The 15,484-nt window shown below is 35.2% G+C and overlaps 1 protein-coding gene across 1 annotated transcript; it reads left to right on the top strand.

Annotated features, from left to right (window-relative positions):
- Window positions 1–1,362: 1,362 nt before the first annotated feature.
- On the top strand, window positions 1,363–14,569 carry LOC148833021 (inositol monophosphatase 1-like). The gene is made up of 9 exons (XM_088919196.1): window positions 1,363–1,469; window positions 2,149–2,231; window positions 3,445–3,578; window positions 4,408–4,512; window positions 5,689–5,734; window positions 10,173–10,281; window positions 11,056–11,164; window positions 12,748–12,899; window positions 13,334–14,569. Exons 2-9 carry the CDS (start codon window positions 2,169–2,171, stop codon window positions 13,450–13,452), a joined length of 837 nt encoding a protein of 278 aa, XP_088775322.1. The 5' UTR covers window positions 1,363–1,469; window positions 2,149–2,168; the 3' UTR covers window positions 13,453–14,569.
- The last annotated feature ends 915 nt before the right edge of the window (window positions 14,570–15,484 follow it).

Here is a 15,484-nt window from a genome sequence, read left to right as displayed (position 1 = left end):
ATACAATGACTTCCTTGGCTTTTGGAATTTAACTCTATCAGACATACTGTACTGGTAGGAAGCGAGCTTTAAGAATCTTATCAACCACCTTTCTTTATGTTTATGAATTCAACAGGAATTTTAACTTTTTTGTGAGCCTGTATAGCAGAACGCTTTCCATCAATCTATAGATGCTCCCCGCAATGGTACAATATATTACTCTAAGTTTTTGCCAAAGAATCCCTCAAATTTACTCAGTGAGATGCAATAGAATTATCACGAATAACCCATGATAGAAGTAACAAGCACTAAGTATTTGATCACATCATCTACCAGGTTAACTGCAACCAGTAGGCCCTGCTGTAATAGGAGACCATGATTTATCAAAAGTATGTGGTGAGAACAAGGAATATCTTCATTTTGAACAATGGACAAAGAAGAATAAATATATTTAGAAAAGATATTAACATCTGGACATGCACAAAAAACCCTGCGGATAGTACTTCTACAAGGATCATCGGTCATGAACAAAACTAAATTATTTGATGATTAGGACTTTTGGAAGCCAAATTTAAATATACAAAGAACCTAAGATGGTTACAAATGAGATTTTCTTTTTCTTTTGCCGGGAGTGTCAAAATCAGGATTAGTAAATACCAGCAGTGTCCTCTGAGGTCTAGTCAAGTATTTGAAAGCATCATTTTAACTTTTCACATGATCATGATTCACACATTTATATCAAACATCTCTGGGAATATTAGTGATGTTACCACTACATTGGTTTTGAATGTATTAATTAAAAAATTGGATACCCCCAAAGTTTTTGAACCTAAATTCTGATTATATAGAAGTCTTTATTGAAGATTCACATCAACAATTTAAATTGTCAAAAACAGATTTAGGTAACTAAGGTCTCATTTGAAATCCCCAAGTGAGAAATTTTGTTATTATTTTGACTTTACCTTTCTTTAGAATTGCACAAGAAAATCACAAAAAATATGCTTACATTATTTCATAAATATTATCAAAACTAGATACGGTCTGTGTATATCTCTTTCTAAAAAAGTAAACCCTGTCTCCCTTTCATCCAGAATGGATTACCGTAACACTTTTTGCTGAAATTACAAAACAAGCCATATCATGTAAACTTGCACAAAATTCAATCCCAAGCGTCCGTTCTGTAGCAAGAAAGAGAGCAATTAAAGTAATTCTAAAATGAAAAAGAAAACCCTGGAACAATGGAAATATTTGATCAACTCAAATTGTATTGATAACGCTTAAAATGAAACAAAATGCTTCAGAGGTTGCATGTTTATGCATAATATATTAGCACCGCCCTTCTGCGCAGTACAATGGCAACGCATTTTCACCGGAAGTGTCGACACTGTAGTCTTAAACTGGTATTGCTGCAAGCAGAGAAGCAGAGAGAAGCAGGGAAACCTTTATGAAAAAGGCCTTCGTCAAAGAAATATATATATATAAATAAAAAGGTATAGTCGTGTTTTTATATTAAAGCTTTTTTCAATTAAAGTTAACCTTATAAATATTTACAGTATATCTAAACCAGTGCCTCTTAAGCATTCATCTCGGTAAATTTACCAGTATTCTGTGATTTTATAAATCTAGGTATATTGAAATCCCTTAGCAATCAGTTAGTCCCCGATGGACAATTCGGAAGACAGCATATTAATCTTTCTGTCTACGATCTGTAGATCTAGTTTAGATATTTAGGTTTATTAACAGGTGAATAACAAGATAGTAGAAGGAAATCTATTCAAAAACCGTCAATCTGGAAGTTAACACAATTTTGATAGCTGTAATATTAATCTACCAATTAATATTGTATAGGAAATACTGCATAGCGCCCCGCTAATAGTTATTTTTGGTGGTGTTTTTATTTTCCTTGTTTAACTCGAAGGAAGCCTTTTCCTACGGGAAACTTCTGTTTCCCGAAAGTAGCCTAAACAAAGTACGCCTTGTGAAGTTATATTCTACAGTAACGAAATAACAAAATAATGGATTTGCTAGTTTTATTCTTTCACGTTGCTAATGAGCGTTGCCACCCATCTAAATTAAGAAAATAGTAATTTACAGCGCAAAATTAAAACCATGACCAACTCAAAAGTTAAGGATAGATGTACTGAACTTCCTCTACTTAATTTTTTTTAGGATTTAGATTACAGCGAAAAATGGTTGATTCTTGGCAAGAATGCATGGATTATTGCATTTCTGTGACTAGAGAAGCTGGGAAGGTAAGTGCCCTGCCTTTAGTTTTCCATTTGTGTAGAGTGAGATGGCGAATTAAAAACGAATTGGTCAGGGGTTATCTTTAACGCTTTCTGTATATATTATATCACATAACATTTAAGCGAGTCTTACAAAAGTGATCAGAAAAGTCTTAGAAAAAAGATTACAAGTATACTCAATAATATTGTGGAAATGCAGAAGTACTCTACAATGTGAACAATTACAACTTGCAATCTAAAGTACCAGTCTTCATGTCATTTAAAAAGTATATAAAGTTTTACTAGAGTTTTGCTTCAGTAATGAAGCAGTAGCAGTTTGCTGTTAGTTTTTGGAATGCACACTTTAAATAGGATTTGTCACAATACTTAGTACTTAGTATAGATATTACACCTAACACTAGTTTAGATATTATTAAAAGTATTCAGTTTTAGTACAAAATACAGTCAAATGCATTTAATGAATTATTTAAAACTGAAATGCATGTTGTATTCTATTTATCATTCAGATTGATATAATTAAAAAATACAAAGTATTTGACTGTAAAGTGAAAATAACTGTTTTGATTTTGTTGTCCCCATATTTTGAGGGGTACTGTAGTTATGAGTAATACAATTATTTTGATGAATGTTCATTGTATAAATAATCTAGTTTCATTTAAGTCTGATTATCCAATTTGAAAAAAAATACAACATAATGGGGTACAGGCTCAGCAACAACAATAATTAGTTGAACCATTTTAAATAAAACACATTCTCCTAAAAGCTGAAAGTAATTCAGCTTGCGTGTAATACCAACTTGTTAAGTTATCAGTCTTAATAATACAGTTCTTGTTTGTTCACTTTAACTGCTTTCAGGTTGAACAAGAACCAAAGTAATGCCCTATAAAAGTACTTTAAATTAAATTCCTCATTTATGCCTCATTTCATTGATCTTTTTTTGGCTACGTACCTCATTAATTCTGATGAGTGCAGCAGATTTGTGTGATTCTTCCCAATCATTTAAGTAAGGAATTAAATAGTTTGTGATGTATCTGATTTCTTTGGATACAATTGGGTATATTATGGATCTCCAACTATCAAGACTATGTATACACTATGATTTTTCACTTATCCAATTAGCTATATTAAAATATGCATAAAAAGGTTTTGACCTTTTGCCTCTTTTTATACTTTTGGAATTGTGAGGATTTGTAAGAAGAAAAATGGGTTCTCCTTGCAGGTGATTCGCGAAGCCCTAAAACATGATGTTTCAATAATGTTGAAGAGTTCTCCTGTAGATCTTGTGACTGAAACTGATCAGAAAGTGGAAGCTCTAATTATATCATCAATCAAGCAAAAGTTTCCATCTCACAGGTAATAGTTTTTTTTTATATTTAGGTTTTTTTTAAAAAGCTGCTTTATATACCACGATTTCCCCAAATGGTGTCTCACAGTTGACATTGTTTGACTAAGTAGTTCAGGTGGGTAGCTGCGTCAGCATGCTAGGCTGCAAAGGAACAAGTAATAGGTTTATTCCATGCTGAAAAAAAGAAGAAAGAGAACACAACGTTTCAGGTCATGACCTGAAGAAGGCTCCACGGCCGAAACGTTGTGTTTTCTTTCTTCTTTTCAGCATGGAATAAACCTATTAATTGTTTGACTAAGGCTCCTTTGGCTTTCCAGCAGCTGAAAACAAATGACAAACATGTTGCTTCTTCAGTCAGTGATACCTCTCCTGTCAAGAGGATGTGTTTGCAGGAAAGCATGTTGAAAGAGCATGTCCATGTGCTTCTTTCTGTCCCAAGCAGTAAGAGTGCCATTGCCAAGTCTTAAAAACAATTGGTAATACTACATTGGGTGGATATCTAATAAAAAAATTATAAAAATGAAACTGTATATAGCGGACAAATTTAGTGAGCATGGATAGAACTGGAAGAAACACACAGGGAACAAGTACAATGGTGAAAGACATGGTGAGAGTGTAAAATCCTGGTTTGTAAAAGTAACAAGCAATAAAAACATCTTCAAATGAAAATGTGATGGGTAAGAAAATGAATGTTGGTCAATTAATAGTACATAAGGTTTGGTTGTGGTTATGGTGCTTTCATAAAATGCTTATCCGGGGACACATTTTTATGACAATCTTGCTAGTGCAGTGTGTAACATGTATTGTATAATAACTTTAATTGTTGTTTCATTTCAGTTTTATTGGTGAAGAGTCTGTTGCTGCTGGAGCACCCAGTATTCTGACAGACAACCCCACATGGATAATAGATCCAATTGATGGGACTACAAACTTTGTACACAGGTACTGTATGTCACTGTGATTTATACTTTACATTACTCTTGTGGCCTCGCCTACAGTACGTAGTTAGCATTCTTCTCAATTTTTTAACTTTAAAATGTTATTACTAATGGAAATTAAAATTTGAATAATTCACATTGAGTAGCTCACCCAGTGAAAGTATTTTTGTCTGCAGAGCACAGTGAGATCCATATGTTTCTGGTTTTCCCTTGGTGATAGTCACTGGGATTCCTTGGGCACTGCCAAGGTAAACTGGAATAAAGTCAGCAACAGCAACACTTTCATCAGGGACAGATGCATGGGTCCTCCAGTAGGTGCTGACAATCCACAAGGTCAGAGTGGTGACAATGGTGGAGCATGTGCATAGGATGGATGGGAGTGGGCTTAAACGTACAGAATTAGCAGCAATTCATTCTCTGTGATTGCAATAATAGGATATATTGGTAGACGAAAAAGAGCTGAAAAAGATTTTTATTAAAAAATGTAATACTGCATTTTATTAAAAAGATCACTTAAAAATTAGCTACTGTAGAACATACCCTGCATTATTTTTAATTGAAATGATTGATCCATGACAAATCAGAGACTGTGCACTTTCATTCCAGAAAATACATAAAAATGCCTCCTTCTGTGGTTTGTGCTTTTAGAAACATGCTGATTTTAGAATCAGACTGTTAGCAATAAGAGCAAAAGAACAAAGGAAGTGAACCCCATGTTTTTTTATTGCTTATATGGTCTGCTTGCCGAATAACAGGTGGTTCAACTTTCAAACTTGTTTTTTGATGGGTAATGTTTCTTTTTTCGGAGGACCACTACATAGTCCTCTTAATGCTCTCTTTTTCTGTTACGACTTCATCTTGCTCTTTGTTGTATACAGTGCACGTACATGATGCGCAAGGAGAATAAATGTGCCTGCCTCTCCATTATTCATTATTAAGCCAAACAAATGCTACAAAAATGAAACAGTGTGATTCTGTATTAAAATGCTGTAACAAACAAAAGCAGTGCAAAGCAAGGCACAGAAATTGGGAAGTTCCAAATTGTAGTAACAGTGGAATTTCCACTTAAAAATATTGTGCGAGTTTTTAACTTTACAGTGTAATGTTGATAATTCTACTTTCACATCCTAAAAGAATACCAGGATTTTTTAAGATTTGCTGTATAACATTTCTTTTTCAGATTCCCATTTGTGGCTGTATCTATTGGTTTTGCTGTGAACAAAGAGGTATAGTTTATACTTTTAAGTATCTCTGAATGAGTTTATACTGCAAGTCAAACCCACCTGCACAACACATTTAATCATTCACCTGCATTTTAATGTAACTGCTCTAAGCAAAAATGTGATTTTTGTTGATGCTACAGTACTCTTGCCTAATACAGAAAGTTATAGAGGGTTATCCTTACTTTACACTGGCCCTTAGTGAAAGAAGTGACATTTGTAAACCACCTTGCAGACTGGTGTCTCTGAGGCCCAAATAGAAGGAAAATGATAATAGTGTGCATCACATTTCCTTAAAACGGTTTGCTTTAAAAACAGATGGAAGTTACCACTTCTAGCCAATTGTTGTTAGTTTTATTAGTGGACCAGTAGATGTCATGCTTCCCTCATGACCAGAATTTCCAAAACCACTGCTGCAGTATGGTGATCTGGGGCTGTGATATAGAAAGTGTATTCCTTTGGATAAGGTGTTCAACGGAGTGTGGCCTGGACTGCTTGGTCATTAATGAGACTGTGGCAAAGCTCTTAAAATAAGAGGTGTTTACCCTTCTAAACTCCCCTGTGTCCTTGCATAATCTGGTCTACTTAACACTCCTGCCTTAATCAAATTTGTGAAGCAGTTTTGTACTTGTCTACCTGATCTGGTATGTAGTAGGGATTTTGGCACATAATGACTGCTTTTCAGGCCCTGGAGCTGCTTTATGTGAAGTGCTTTGAGATCTTGTGGAATAAAAGTGTAAGGTGAATCCTTTCAGCATTTTATACATCATGTGCATTTTTAATATATGTTTGTTTCTGCATCGGTTGCTCCCTGGTTTTCACATTATACACTAAGAAGTAATGTTATAATACATAAGTATTAAGAAATGTTCTCTTATGTTCAGTTTCAGTAGTAATACAGTACTGTATATGAACTTCAGATTCAATATGTGTGTTAGGATATATTCACATAGGATATTATTGTTGAGATGATGGTGACATTTGAATTTGGGTTTGCCTGGCCAAGGGAAAAAGCTGAAATGAGAGAGTGAGTCCCACTTGCATTAATGTAAAATACAAACTCTTAAGGATTCAATTGATCACAGTAACCTTTAAGATGACGTATTCAGTGTCTGAAAAATAATAAATAGAGGAGACAAGATTTATGTTAAGTAAAATAAACAAAGCTGTATAATAAATCTTCAACACTGTGATTGAGGCAAATTGATTTTGTGTATATTAGCAGCTCAGGTCCTTTGGCTTTTTTGACCAAGGTGGAGGGTGCATTCTGTAGCCCCACTGCTGAGTGAATTAGAGGTTGTGAATTGAGTGTAGGAGGGTAATAGTGTAATGAATTGTGGGATAGATTAGATTAGAGACCCACATTACCCAGGATTGACAGGATTGTGAATCTACCTACTGAATTTTCATTATAAGCTCCAAATAAATAAAACATTCACAACATTAGGGTTTGCTGACAATTATGGAAGGGCATACTTTTATCCCTTGCTTATGAAGATAATTGCTTGAAGATAAATACTAAAGTAGTATTTGTGGTAATATATCTATGTAAATTAAATTTAAAAAAATAACATACAGTTTATAATACATTATTGTATTTGGTATTACTCAGCATTTACTCAGTGTTAAAATAAATACTGAGTAAATATTGAGTAGATCTGGGAGTCTGTGACCTTTGCCATGGTAATACAGGAACTAGGGAACCTATTATGACATCATTATGACATGTCAGTGTTGATCGACTACAGTAACACTACACACTACTACTGTAGCAGACACAACAGAATTTTGTGTTATGTAATCATAAATGTGTTAATGAAAGGCAGGACCTCCAGAATTAAGACAGAAGAGGTCTTTAGAGAGATAGAGAAAAGTCTGTCTCTTGGCTGTCCTTCTCATTTTTGAGACAGAGATGGTGGGGATAAGAAGGGCTCTTGACCTGAACCGATGCACTGCTAAACAGCTCACTCATTTGTCCGGCATTTCTGTACACAGTGCCAGAAAACTGATCAAATTTAGGAAGAGACAGAAAAAAAATGCCAAAAAGATGGAAGCAGCGAAACAATCCCTGCTGAAGAGAAAACACAAACCAAAACCGGGACTGACAAGCAAGGATCAAGCTGCAGTTGTGTCTTCACCAGAGGAGGCAGGTCACTGTCAGGCTTCTACCATTAAAGATTTGGATTCAGATTCCACGCTTTCAAAGCCAAATAAGTTAAAAACAATTAAAAACCCAAGTGGGACTATAGAGAATGAAATTGCACAATTTGGTGAGATTGAAGGACACAAGGAAACGAGGTCAGTTGGAATGGGCAGTGGTACCATTCTCCTTGAAGAAATCCCTGTCAAAGAATGGCCTGCAGATGTTGCTGAAACAAGAAGAACAAAGGCTTTTCAGACCCATTTTCCTGGCTGTAAGTCTCAAACGGAACCCATCTGTGGTCCTCACAGACGTTTTAAAGCTTATATTCAGTATTCAGTCCAGGAGTGCTCGCCAAATCATTTCAGAAGTCCTCTGACAGCACTTCCTGAGACAAAGAGTAACAATTCAGAACTGTTGGAACCAAAATCAACTTTGTCAAATGCACCTGCAATTTTACCTCAAACTACTGCTGAAGATTCACTGGCCCAGGAACCTGAACATTTATTTCAACCTTCCTCACCAGAAAGCAAGGACAAGCAAGGTTCTGTGACATGTTTAGCGTATGAGCTATCTTCTGACTATTTCCCTGAAACGTCTCAGCATCTTAAACGGGATAAACAACTGGATGATAAGGGGAGACAAAAAGGCAACAGGAAGCACTGCAAGACATGTGGAGCTCGTAAAAAGTATTGGGTGAAAAAAGAGAAAGCACAGGGGACATATCATGCCTCCCATCCAAGCTCATCAGAAAGAGCGAAGCTTCAAACGTTTCAGAAGAACCACAATCTTCTCAGGAGAATGGCGGAGCACAAGAGAGGAATGAAGAGAAGGGGGTCCCCAGAAATAGATGTGGAGAGAAAACATACTGTAGAAGAGGTGGAGGAGGATTCAGGACACTGTGTAATTCTCTAATCTTCTCCACCTTCAACAGACAGTCAATCAAAAAAGCCAACCAAATTGATCTGAAGACTGATGATGGCTAAAATCAAATTCAAAGGACCAAAGGCTTTTCAATAAAGTGGGACCTTCCCATTCTTGAACAGAAATTTCACAACATGTAGTTATGTGCTTTATGTTTATGTTAATTTTAGGAGTGGGTTTACATCAAAGTAAATCTTCCAAAGGAATTCCGGAAATAAATTTTATATGAGTCACAGAAAGGAAAAGGGGGTGCACAAGTAGAAAGTAATGTGTATCTAGGCCTGGTGCAGCTTTAATAATTCAAACTGTGATTTGCATACTGAAGGTGGGCAAATGCTTAAACAGATTTTTTCTAAAAAATGTAAATTCAAATGTTGATAGAGCGTTTTGCAGAGACTTGTCCACATTCTGATTGTGATAGAAGGAACTTAAAATGCTCATTTTCAGAATCTTTAAAGTGATTTGCTGCTATGTTTTTGAATGTGAAGTATATAAGACAAAACATGAATAGATGTGTGTGGCAATTATACAAGGTATGCAAAGTTAGTGACAGCTTTTGCGTGCAGATAATTTAACTTTTTGGGCCTCCTTGGCATCTTAAAACTGAAAATGATAGAGATTAGCGTAAAATTATTGGATAACACTGTTCCAGAGATATAAGAAAGACAGATGGGTAGATGTAGTATTACATATCAAAAAAGTATTTAGGCTCAGGAACTAAAGCTAAAGGAATCATGAGTCCCTGAATCTATATGGGTCATACTTGTCATTAAATAATCTATAGTGTTAGCAGTATGCTATAGACTGCCAAATGCAGATGTTGCTTATAATTCAACCCTGTATAATAAAATTAATATTATATGTACAAAGTCATATTAGTGAAATAACGGAATACATGTATAAATAGATAGTTTAGGTATGGAATCAGTTGAGAGCAGATGGGAACAAAGCACAAAACAGTTTTTTTTCTAAGAGTGGGTTAGTCAGAATCTAAATAAGAGTGCCCCAAATGGTTCAACAAATCAGTTATACAAGGGACAATTAGTCATTTTAGAAAATGGTTTCAAACAATAGGATCCAGTTAGGTTTTGTCTAATTTATGAACCCTGTAATACACCTGGGGTTTGATAAAAAAAAAAGTGTGCAAGAACACAAAACAAAACTCTAAACTCTTCTTTGAACCTTTCTTCTTTATATAGTCCAACCAGGCAACTAAGTTTCTTACAACTCCCCAAAAAATCTAAAAGTTGTAAAACATGTGATGTGGCCAGGAATAAAGTGGGACAAGATTAGTTTTTTTTCTTTTAAATCCAATCATCAATACATTAAATTTAAATTATATCAACTGAAATCTGCCATTGTCCTTGTTGTGTGTTCCAGATTGAATTTGGAATAGTTTACAGCTGTATAGAAGACAAAATGTATACTGCCAGAAAAGGAAAAGGAGCATTTTGCAATGGGATTAGGATACATGTATCAGGACAAGAAGGTGGGTTTCCCATTTTTATAATTACATTTCTTGATTAAAATATTATCTGATATTTCTCTGTGGTAAACCCCTTTGCATTTAAATTATTTTTAATATAGAAGCTTAGGACACCAAATCTCAAACATGATAATGCTGCTGGGGTCTCATCTTAATTGACTTGCATGATTGAAAAAAAAACTGGTAAGGTTAACTAGGTTCACTGCATCATAATTATCTATTTTAAATCTTGCGATGTTTGAAGCTACAGTATGTGGAGATCGGTAATTCTAGCTTTGTCCAATTCCATGTTCGCTATATTTTGAAATATATCATACTCTGAAAGCATTGTAATGTAATGTAAAGGAGGACTCAAAATCCACTCATCCAGTCATGGACTGGTGCTTGATGAACTCTAGTTGTAGATAGCTTGCCCACACTCAAAGCAGAAACGTAAGAATTGGTTCCTGTACAGGTTGGACCACTAAGAGCCGCATCACAATCACTTTTGTGCATAGTGTGCACATCAGTCTGTTTGTTCCCTCAATTTCATCTTGCGGTTAGTACAGTGATCTCATGAAGTTGGACCATATGAGCTCAAAGGCTTGTCTGAAGCAGTCAGTAAAAGCATCTCAATAACGTCAATTCATCTGGATTCAGTCTCCCATAATCCACGATAACATTGCATATTTATATTAGTTTATTAATGATGTGTTAGACATATTATCAATCAAGAAAGAGAAAATGCAAATAAATCACAGTGATCTGTGCAGATAGTAATAAAAGTGTATTTTTTAGATATATCAAACTCACTTGTATTAACTGAAATTGGATACAAAAAGGATCCAGAGCATTTTAAAACAATGATGACCAACATGCAAAGGATTGTGAGCATCCCAACCCATGGGTAAGCACGTTTTCTTTCATGCCTGTTTAATTTCATTTTCAGTAAAGCTGATAGTTCATAAACTAATAAGTGCGTGGTCCAACAAAAATCATTCCTACTACTTATGCTTCTTCTAAAAATTGCTGATTGCTAATGTATAATTGTGTGTATTATAAATTGTACTGCATTATGGATTTTTACATTTTTTAGACTGCATCACATAATTCTGCATTCATTTTTTGCAGTTTAGATGTTGATTTTTTTTAAACCACCCTTTCTTAATTTTATTTTGTTTTTCCAAAACAAGAAGAAAGCAATAAAAATATGATATCCCTCCCTCCGTCGGTGGTACTCCCCTTTGAGGTTGTTCCAAACAAATGAAGTTAGTCAGCTTGGATAGAAGCACTGTGCAATAAGGATTAAGAATTCAAAAGCCTGTGACGGTCCAAGGCTGGGTCATGACACTATGTGGCTATGGCAAGGATTTCCCAATTGCAGGGGCTAAGGGCTTTCTCATCTACCAGCGAAACTTCACTGATTTCAGTGGGGGATGCAGTGAATCTCAAATACATAACTATGGAGTTTGTAGCATGTCAGAAGATGAGTGCCTCGCCATGCAAGTGCTCAGTGGAGCCTGTCTGCACATCCTCATTCTCCCTCTTTGGGTCCAGAGGTTGTCGCTGTGAGCTGAGATATAAAAACAGTGTGGAATGGTGGCTAGGGCTCGAGACTCAGCCAGATACATCAGTAAGATTAGAAAGACGCAACTGACAATTTTTAGTTGGGTATGTAGTAAAGCATAATCGGCATTTCTTGAATTCAAAATATTTTTGCAGTATAGCTATATGGAAATTTATTTTGACACAGATTAACTATAAGAGTTCACAGCTTTTCAAAGCTTTTTAAGTCATTTTGTCCTCTTGGTAATTCATACACTTTAAAATTGTTGAAGCCCAAAAGCCCCCTTACACCATTCTCTCCCTGTCCCTCTGTATATCATTCCACCCACATGTTTGCTGGCCTTGCCATAATTAGCTATGGTAGTATTGTCCTATAGGAAACATTGCAACTGCAGAGGAAATAAGATCATGTTTCTGTTTTAACTTAATTACCTCTGCAAGAGGTGGATCTATTGAAACTAGCAGCTTAAGATAATTTAAATGTTTTGTATGTGCAGGAGTCTAACTACCAATTTTGACAATTTTAATGGAGATGAAAAACAGGAAAACTGTGATGTAGAGCCTACAGTGTATGCTGAGAGAGTCCTGCCATGAATGAGGTCTCCCTCCCCCACAAAACTGTAGAAGTCTTTTTTAGTTTATATTTTCCAGAGGACTTCCATGCTCACTGTATAAAGTTCAGGCTTCTGTCTTAATGCCTACATCAGGGCCTACATGTTTTAAACTGACAGTACAACAACTTGACAATGGGGTGTTTGTGGCATCTCCATTTTGAGCTTTTTTTTTTGTTTGGTCAGATGATGTATAATCTCTGTCTGAAAGGTTGATTTTTTTAATGGGTCATATCTTTGTACATTCTATGTTTTCCATAAGCAGGCATGAGATTTTTACTTATTTTTTCTTTCATTCTATGATTCACCTCAGAATCCGGTCTCCTGGAAGTGCAGCTGTCAACATGTGCCTTGTGGCTGCTGGAGCAGCTGATGCCTATTATCACATAGGAATCCACTGCTGGGACATGGCAGGAGGGGCTATCATAGTAACTGAAGCTGGTGGAGTGATTATAGATATCAGTGGTAAGGAACTCTTTGCATGGTGGGTGTGTCACATTAGTGTTACCAGTTGTAATTCAAAGTGATGAATATGATGATGACTATTATCATTTTTACTAGTAGTAGCTGTAGTATTAGTATGTCAGAGACCAACTATGTTGAAAGAAAGTACAGTGACAAGGAAAATAGAACCAGTTCAGAACCACAAGCACAAAATGGAACAAACCCCAGCACATTCAAATTTGGAAGCTAGGCTGGTAAAAATGCTGCCCTAAATGCTGCTTTTCGATCAAAAGGCTGATACAACTTATAAAAGCACATAAATATATGAAAATCTGAAAATTGCACTACTTTGATAATTATACTATTACAGTATTTTACAATGAGGTTACTGTCACGTTTCAGGGTATAGTTTTATTATTATAGGACCCTTCAGATAACCTTTGCTTGTTTTTTAGGAGGTCCTTTCGATCTGATGTCTCGGAGGCTGATCACAGCGAGCAGCAGAGCTCTTGCTGAGCGGATTGCTAAGGAGATTCAGCCTTTTCCCTGTGGAAGAGATGATGAAGAAGACTAGGATACTTTTTACTTAGGATACTTATACTGTAGTGCCTACTGTATATTTGGTTATTTGATGCCTGAAGGTGGAATTAGCCTCTGCTTGTTGCAGCCTGTATGACTTCCAGAGGGAAAGTATACTGGTTAAATGTCTCCTACCTTTTAAAAAGGTATAAATAACTACAGATTTGTCTAAAGTTAAAAAAGCTCCAGAAACAGATACATTTACTGATTATAAGAAAGTCTTTGAAAATATTTGAGAGATCACATTCCATATGCAGTACAACAGTGCTTTTTCTAGGTAGTACCTCATATTTTCTTCTGCTGTGCAGGATAAGGTTTTGTGAAGGCACGCAATCAACATCAGGTTTGGCTAAAAGAAAATCACCAAAAAAGGACAGAAAAGATCACAGAACCCTTTGCATTTTGCATGCATCACAATATTCTTCTTATTTCTTCTCTTGCTCAATATTTGCATTAGTTTATTTTACTTAATCTTAAGAAGATACATCAGTTGAGATTGATTTTTTTAATGCATAAATGTTATCATTCCCAATGATAGAACATACAGATATTTTAGAATAAATTCAAATATTTTAAATACCGTACTTTGGTTATATGTGGATAAAGAATAGACAACTGATTCACTGCAATATGGAAATGCCACTGGCTTTGTCTCTACTGACAACGAGCATATTTGTTATGTCAGGTATTATCAGTTTCTATTATATCTTCTGTCACAGTTGTTCACTTGTGGATTCGTGAAGATAACAGTTTGAGTTTGTGATCTGAGAAAATCACAGTCTCATGCTGGAAGCTTCAAATGTTTATACTTTAGAAATGTCAGATTTACTGGCAAGTATTGATGTAGTCTTCATCCTTGGATGGCAGCTATATTTAAGATTATGGATTATAAAATACAAATGTTTACCTGGTGCCTTTAAATTCAATATTTGTGTGGGTTATTGTGTAGTGAAAGAATTAACATGATCTTGATTAACGTAACTTTAATATACTGTATCACAGGTGAACAGTTGAATTTCTCAAGGGTATCATGTGTATTAAAGTGTAAACATTCTGTATGATCTACTGTAGTATGGTACAATATTTAAAGATTATATCATATTTAAGAAAAATTGTATTTCTCTGCAGTGTGTTCATTTTATAGCAAATGTATACAAGACGTTTTATACAAAGCCCTACACTAGAAAACATAAAGCCTTAAAAACATAAAACAATGCTTTATTTCTAATTATCTTCAACACTTTATTTGTATTTTACTAGTCTTATTGTGCACCCAAGATGATGTTATTGTAATATTCTGAAATGTTTACAATGAAGGCCAAAATTCTACTGAATACAATGTAGTGTTATTGTGTCTGCATTTCTTAAAATAATTTCTTAACCTTATTTTGAAACTTTAATTTTGTGATTTTTAACCCCCCAAAAGTAGTAAATGGTATTACTACTTAGTACAATATTGATGAACTTTTGTGACCTGTTGCTGTGTCATGTCTGCTCTTCTATTATGAGACTATGAGAATGACAGATCAGGCACTGCAATGCTCAAAGTTTTCCTGGAACAGGACACATTTCAAACAAAAACTGGCCTGCCCATAGCCACAATTTCGTGGACGTCCGTGGTGTATGGAAGAATTTGTCGATTCTGGTCCTGGAATTCACAGTATGGCAACACACAGTACAGAAATTAAAGTCAGCTACACATTATTTTTGCACTAATTAAGTGATATAATATGCTCCCAATTTGATATTCCCAATACTGCATATGGTGTGTTTATTTGTTACAAAACTTGAAAAGGTTTATAGGTGCTCAGAGGTTCAGTGTGACTACAGAGAGAAAATGATAGATAAAAAGTGGTTTTAAATATATTTTATATTAAGAACCCTAAACTGCAAATAGCAAGAATGTTCATCTTTACCTAAGAAGCAAAAATAAAGAAGGAATGAGGTGAGCTGTTACCCACACAGGAAAATGTGGGCTATCTTTATTTTTAGCCAAAACACTCATTATCTCCAGTCTTAATACATAA

The sequence above is a fragment of the Atractosteus spatula genome, chromosome 6, assembly GCF_055471065.1.
Source record: "Atractosteus spatula isolate fAtrSpa1 chromosome 6, fAtrSpa1.hap1, whole genome shotgun sequence".
NCBI lineage: Eukaryota > Metazoa > Chordata > Actinopteri > Semionotiformes > Lepisosteidae > Atractosteus > Atractosteus spatula.
The sequence above is the reverse complement of the archived record's forward strand: the minus strand, read 5'-3'. Positions and strand labels throughout refer to the sequence as shown.

Coding starts and splice junctions, on each gene's coding strand:
- LOC148833021 (XM_088919196.1), top strand. CDS start 2,169: ATGGTTGATTCTTGGCAAGAATGCATGGATTATTGCATTTCTGTGACT. Junction 2,232..3,444: donor TGACTAGAGAAGCTGGGAAG/GTAAGTGCCCTG, acceptor TTCTCCTTGCAG/GTGATTCGCGAAGCCCTAAA. Junction 5,735..10,172: donor GTTTTGCTGTGAACAAAGAG/GTATAGTTTATA, acceptor TGTGTGTTCCAG/ATTGAATTTGGAATAGTTTA.